Source organism: Zea mays, chromosome 1, assembly GCF_902167145.1.
Source record: "Zea mays cultivar B73 chromosome 1, Zm-B73-REFERENCE-NAM-5.0, whole genome shotgun sequence".
Classification (NCBI taxonomy): domain Eukaryota; kingdom Viridiplantae; phylum Streptophyta; class Magnoliopsida; order Poales; family Poaceae; genus Zea; species Zea mays.
Window position 1 is genome coordinate 205202946 of NC_050096.1, and position 7044 is coordinate 205209989.

General features: G+C 46.4%; 1 protein-coding gene across 1 annotated transcript; it reads right to left on the reverse strand.

Moving 5' to 3' along the window:
* Positions 1 to 264: 264 nt before the first annotated feature.
* LOC103645214 (UDP-glucuronic acid decarboxylase 6) lies at positions 265 to 2955 on the reverse strand. The gene is made up of 8 exons (XM_008668312.2): positions 2703 to 2955; positions 1967 to 2058; positions 1820 to 1884; positions 1652 to 1740; positions 1474 to 1551; positions 1263 to 1356; positions 1067 to 1182; positions 265 to 344 (listed from the first exon to the last, which is right to left on the reverse strand). Exons 1-8 carry the CDS (start codon positions 2953 to 2955, stop codon positions 265 to 267), a joined length of 867 nt encoding a protein of 288 aa, XP_008666534.2.
* Positions 2956 to 7044: the final 4089 nt, after the last annotated feature.

The following is a 7044-nucleotide window of genomic DNA, read 5'->3' on the forward strand; positions in this document are numbered from 1 at the left end:
GCATGCATAGGCTACTTTTATTTTGCATGGCTGAATGGGTCAACACAAATATCTTCTCCCATAACTACGCTTGCGACAATGCGGATCATGACGTGCGTCTAGCGATCAGATCACAGTCCTCCACCATCCAAACAATGGCCACGAGTTTTTTTTTCAACCAAAAAATTTAAACCAACCGGTGCAGGAACGTGCCCCCACACCGTAGCTGTCACTGTCGGCACGCAAGCGGCCAGCGGGTGAGAGCTGAAAAGCGAGCTAGATTCGTCAGCAACCTGCAGGCCCGGGCTGGCCAGCCAGATCCATCTTAGCGCTGCTCGCTGCGTCTGCTAGTCTGCTGCAGCGGCCTGCAGGGCAGGTGAAGCCAGCGTGAAGGGGCAAGCACTGCTGCTGGTTGGAGCCGATGGAGATTACTCCGCGGTGCTCATAAGACATGTGCGACAGGCACAAGGACGTCAGTCTACTTGCTGTCTAGCTTTGGCACATTCCTCTCAGGCAAGCCGGTCTGTCTAAGCAGTCGTACGGGCGCACACAGGCACGAACAGGTAACGCAGTGGTGCTATTCTTCTTGCCACATCACGTGCCGAGAAAGTAAATCACAGATCCACTAAAAAATTCATACCACAGGTTCTATATATAGAGACGCGATAGCCCTCAGGGCTATATTCGGTATTTGCCCACATAACCCTTCATTAGGGTTTCTCAACATTCTTTACGCGCGAACGCCCAATTCTCCTTTTGCTCCCTCGCTTTCCGGAGGGTCGACGCCTCGACGGACGACGAGCGGGAGTCGAGACTATCTCCAACCTACCCTAAATTTTAGAGAAAAATTCTTGTTCTCTACGTGTCCCCGCAGTATTATCGAAATAGTTCTCTAAAATTAGAAAATATTGCTGGATTCTCAGTATTTAGAGTTTTTCACTCCTCTGCGCTATCTATTTTAATACTTTAACTAGGTATATGCCCATGCGTTGCAACGGGTGGCACTGATAGTAAATGGATGGGAATGCAGTGGAATGACATAGTTGATATAGTGCAATGAATGGCATAGTTGATATAGTGCACTGACAGTCTTTTGACCAACAACAAACCAATTGAGAATGCAGTGGAAGACAAACCATATCGGCAACATAGCAGAAACTCCTAGTCTGTGTTCCTGGCCTCTGGACAGTCAGGGGCTCACCGCTAAAGATTGTGAAAAGATTAGCCGCCAATCTATCTGCAGTAGCTGAGGAGAAAATAAAAGACATTCAACAAAGCATTACCGCACAGCCTGAGCAATGAAGTTGCTAACAACACGACCATCATCAATGTTCATCCTAGGCCCATAGGTGTTGAAAATCCTGGCAATTCGGATTTCTACAGACATAGATGATAAATACTGTTAAGAAAAAAATCATAAGCCCAGAGTTATCACATAACAAAGAGGGCTATGAGCTACTAATATTGAAGTTTAAGTGAAAGATGAAGTGTTACCAATGCCATGCTGCCTGTGATAGTCGAACATCAACGTCTCTGCTACACGCTTACCCTCATCATAACAACTCCTAACACCTAATAGAAAAAAGTTAAATAAAAACTGTAAGAGAACTTGAAAGATAATTTATGAAAAACCAAAGCAAATAATTTTCAATGTTCAGATGAACAAATTTACCAATCGGGTTAACATTGCCCCAGTAGGCCTCAGTTTGAGGATGCTCAAGTGGATCACCATAAACTTCAGAGGTTGATGTTAACAAAATCCTGCAATTCAAAAATAAATTCTGTAACTGAGTTTTTCACATGAGGCGCTAGAAGAATCAATGGCATGATGAACACTGACCTAGCTCTAACTCTCTTTGCAAGTCCTAGCATGTTCAGGGTACCAATAACATTTGTCTTGATGGTCTGTTACAGACAATCACAAACACCAATATCAAGAAAAACTATGAAAATATACCACCTCTCATGCAGCAGAGATGTAGCATACCTTAACAGGGTTGTGCTTGTAGAAGATTGGTGAAGCAGGGCAAGCAAGGTGATAGATTTGGTCAACTTCTACAAGAAGCGGCTCGATGACATCTAAAACAAATAGAAAGAATTTACAGTAAATGGTCAATTAAGAGCAGAAGAAAGAAAATTCATTCAACAGACAACTCAGGAAACACATTGACTATATGATACAATAAATGTGGTACTTCAATTGCATTGACTAACCATGATTCAATCCTTTTCAAAAGACGAAGATAAATATAGACACCAAAGTGGGAGAATATAGTAGTCTGGAACTTCAATAATAATAATTTAGAAACTATTAATGACATTGAACAAACAACATAGGGCTTATTAGGACAAGCACGGAGACAACATAAACACAACAGTTTATTTATCATTGACTATCCAGGGTTCGTAACTTTCAGGATCCTCTGAAAGAGAGGACTTAAAATATCTTAAATGTGGTTGACCGGGGCTGTGGGAGCGGCGCGGATCGACGTCCAGGGCAGGGGGTGCATGCACGGTGAACGGGGTCGGGAGCGTGGAGGGGGAGGCGGTGCGGGGAACGGGGGAGCGGCGCTGATCGGCATCAAGGGCGGGGGTTGCTTGCGCAATGGACGGGGTCGGGCTCAGTCGAGCGCTGCGACCCTGTTCTAGACGGTCCACCACACGACCGGCGCCCTCAACGCCATCCTAGTCGCGCTATGCTGCTCATCGCAGTCGTCCGCGACGCTCCTCCACGCGGCCCCCGCCATGCTCCTCCGCGTCGCGCCGCACGCGGCCCCTGACACCGCCACGTTCCGCATCCTCACCGCCGCGCTCTGCCGCGCCGGCCAGCCCTCCGCCGCCGCGGACCTCCTCCGCTGCATGCCGCCGCTCCTCCTTGACTCGGACCCGTGCCACTGTCGCGCGGTCCTCGCCTCCCTCTGGCCTCTGCTGCCGAGGCGCGCCGGCCTGGGACGCGCTCACGTTCCTCGACGACATGCGCCGGCCACGTGCAGAGGGGAGGCGTGAGGGGAGGTGGGCGGGCGGGCGGCCAGATCGCGGCGGTTTTGCGGCGGGCGGGCGGATTGAGGAGGGCGGACAGATCGTGGCGGTTGCGGCATGCACGGAGCTGTCGCGCGCGGGGGTTGCGGTGGGCGGACGGGCGGATCTCGCCGGTCACGGCGGGCGTGCGATAGCGGCAGAGTTCGCGGGGGCTGGCTTGCGGGCGTGAGATCGGTTCACTAGCGAAGGTTTCGCGGCGTGCGGGCTTGAGGGCGTGCGATCGCGACGGATGCAGGGAACAGGGGCCGGGGCAGTCTACAATGCCCTCTTAATAGTTAGTAGAGAATAATAGATTCAACAAAACAAAAATATGTACAACACATTTGAGAGTACGACAATATATGAATGTATAAAAACTAAAAATAAAATATGTCTCTAACATAGGTTTTTACGTATAGAGAACGAGATATAGAGAATGCCGTTGGAGAGAAATAGATATAGATGAGAGAATCTTTTAAATTAGACTCCAAGACTTGCTCCAACAAGGTACGATAAAACGTCTGGTCTTGTAAATATAGCAAATAAAGTACTTCACTATGTATCCAACATCACACACTAAAGGCTCTTCCATTTTACTAGTAGGCTTCGACGTCCCCTAAACGCGGCGGACGTGAGTATGTTCCTCGCTATAGCTCAACTCTCGTTCGTAGAGTACAACCTCCCGTGCGTTTTCATTTTTTTTTCATTTCCGCTATGTTGTTTAGCGCTGATATGTTCGTAGAGTACAGCCTCCAGATCTAATTCATCCCGCTGCTCAGTCTTTTCATATTCTTTTGCACCATATCAGCCCTTCAAACATTTTTTGTTTGCGTGAACGGAGCCATGAGGAATTCTCCATAAAATGAAAAGTTATTGCAAGAAGTATTTTAGTTTCATGAAATACACAATTAAATGTATATTGAAAACAATATATAATACAAAAGTAACACTGCACATATATAGGACCAAATTTAGAGAACGTTGTTGGAGATGGAGAAGATATAGGGGATTAAATCTTTTAGAGGATGCTGTAAAGGACAAGGAATATGGTTTTAGGGAATGGAATTTAGAAGACGTTGCTCGAGACAACCTAAAGGACCGATATAGAGGATTAATATAGAAGACGTTACTGTAGACAGTGTGGCACAATCTTCTCCAACCTTGACGCCATCAGGCGACACCTTGTTCTCTGTGCGACACAGGCTGGCCGGCAGCGCAGAGGGGCCGCCACCAGCGTGTTGAGGACCCTGCCCTCGCTGTCGATCCATCGACGGATCGACCGACGGCTCGGGGTCGGACGAGCTTCCGTCCCGTCCGCCCAAAAAATGACTTTGAGGACACGAGGAACGTTTTTTATCACCAAAATTGTTAGGGCTAAATGGCACATACGATGATACCATCTGGGATAGGGATGACAACGAGGAATTCTCCATCAGGTTTTAGCTCCTAATCTTCGTGTCCGCGATGAAAAAATTTCCTCGCGGGATCTCCACGAAAGCTTGCGACGGAATTTTTTTCCTATCCCCGTTTTCCTCAAGGATAAATCCCCATCGGGGATCTCCGTCCCCGTTTAACTTATAATTAGAATGTACTTCATATGTGAAAGTCGCCTAGAGGGGGGTGAATAGGGCGAATCTGAAATTTATAAACTTAAGCACAACTACAAGTCGGGTTAGCGTTAGAAATATAAACGAGTCCGAAAGAGAGGACGCAAAACAAATCGTGAGCAAATAAAGAGCGAGACACGATAATTTGTTTTACCGAGGTTCGGTTCTTGCAAACCTACTCCCCGTTGAAGTGGTCACGAAGACCGGGTCTCTTTCAACCCTTTCCCTCTCTCAAACGGTCACTTAGACCGAGTGAGCTTCTCTTCTCAATCAAACGGAACACAAAGTTCCCGCAAGGACCACCACACAATTGGTGTCTCTTGCCTCGGTTACAATTGAGTTTGATCACAAGAAGAATGAGAAAGAAAAGAAGCGATCCAAGCGCAAGAGCTCAAATGAACACAAATGTCGCTCTCTCTAGTCACTATTTGATTTGGAGTGATTCCGGACTTGGGAGAGGATTTGATCTCTTTGGAGTGTCTAGAATTGAATGCTATAGCTCTTGTAATGTGTTGAAGGTGGAAAACTTGGATGCCATTGAATGTGGGGTGGTTGGGGTATTTATAGCCCCAACCACCAAAATGTGGCCGTTGGAAGGCTGCTGTCGCATGGCGCACCGGACAGTCCTGTGCGCCACCGGACACTGTCCAGTGCGCCAGCCACGTCAGCAGGCCGTTGGGGTTCGACCGTTGGAGCTCTGAGAGGTGGGGCCTCTGGGCTCTCCGGTGGTGCACCGGACAGGTCCTGTAGACTGTCCGGTGCGCCAACTGCGCGTGCTCTGTCCTCTGCGCGCGCAGGCGCGCATTAAATGCGTTGCAGTCGACCGTTGCGCACGAAGTAGTCGTTGCTCCGCTAGCACACCGGACAGTCCGGTGCGACACCGGACACTGTCCGGTGCTTCACCGGACAATCCGGTGAATTATAGCGGAGCGCCCTCCCATTTTCCAGAAGGTGGCAAGTTCAGCTTCGAGTTCCCTGGTGCACCGGACACTGTCCGGTGGCACACCGGACTGTCCGGTGCGCCAGACCAGGGTGCCTTTTGGGATGTCTTTTGCTCTCTTTGTTTGAACCCTTTCTTGGTCTTTTTATCGGCTTATTGTGAACCTTTGGCACCTGTAAGACTTATAGACTAGAGCAAACTAGCTAGTCTAATTATTTGTGTTGGGCAATTCAACCACCAAAATCAATTAGGAAAAAGGTGTAAGCCTAATTCCCTTTCAATCTCCCCCTTTTTGGTGATTGATGCCAACACAAACCAAAGCAAATATAGAAGTGCATAATTGAACTAGTTTGCATAATGTAAGTGCAAAGGTTACTTAGAATTGAACCAATAAATATTTTATAAGATATGCATGGATTGTTTTTTTATTTTTAACATTTTGGACCACGCTTGCACCACATGTTTTGTTTTTGCAAAATCTTTTGTAAATTCTTTTCAAGGTCCTTTTGCAAATATTCAAAGGTAAATGAATAAGATTTTGAGAAGTACTTTCAAGATTTGAGATTTTCTCCCCCTGTTTCAAATGCTTTTTCTTTGACTACACAAAACTCCCCCTCAATAAAATCCTCCTCTTAGTGTTCAAGATGGTTTTAGATGTTAGTTTTTGAAGAGGGTGAACCAATTTGAAATTCTATCAAAAATAGGATACCAATTGAAAAATTCATCATTTCAAAACCTTAACTTGAAATTTTGAAAATTGGTGGTGGTGCGGTCCTTTTGCTTTGGGCTAATACTTTCTCCCCCTTTGGCATGAATCGCCAAAAACGGATACTTGAGTGAAATATAAGCCCTTATGACTACTTTCTCCCCTTTGGCGAACAATAATATGAGTGAAGATTATACCAAAGTTGGAGAGTTGCTCGGAGCGACGGCGAAGGATGAGTGATTCAATGGAGTGGAGTGGAAGCCTTTGTCTTCGCCGAAGACTCCAATTCCCTTTCAATCTATGACTTGGTTTGAAATACACTTGAAAACACATTAGTCATAGCACATGAAAGAGATATGATCAAAGCTATACTTATGAGCTATGTATGCAAGATATCAAAAGAAATTCCTAGAATCAAGAATATTTAGCTCATGCCTAAGTTTGTTAAAGGTTTGTTCATCTAGTGGCTTGGTAAAGATATCGGCTAATTGATCCTTGGTGTTAATGTATGCAATCTCGATATCCCCCTTTTGTTGGTGATCCCTTAGAAAATGATAACGAATGGCTATGTGTTTAGTGCGGTTATGCTCGACGGCATTATCCGCCATGCGGATTGCACTCTCATTATCACATAGAAGAGGAACTTTGGTTAATTTGTAACCATAGTCCCTAAGGGTTTGCCTCATCCAAAGTAATTGCGCGCAACAATGTCCTGCAGAAATATACTCGGCTTTGGCGGTAGAAAGAGCTACGAAATTTTGCTTCTTTGAAGCCCAAGACACCAGGGACCTTCC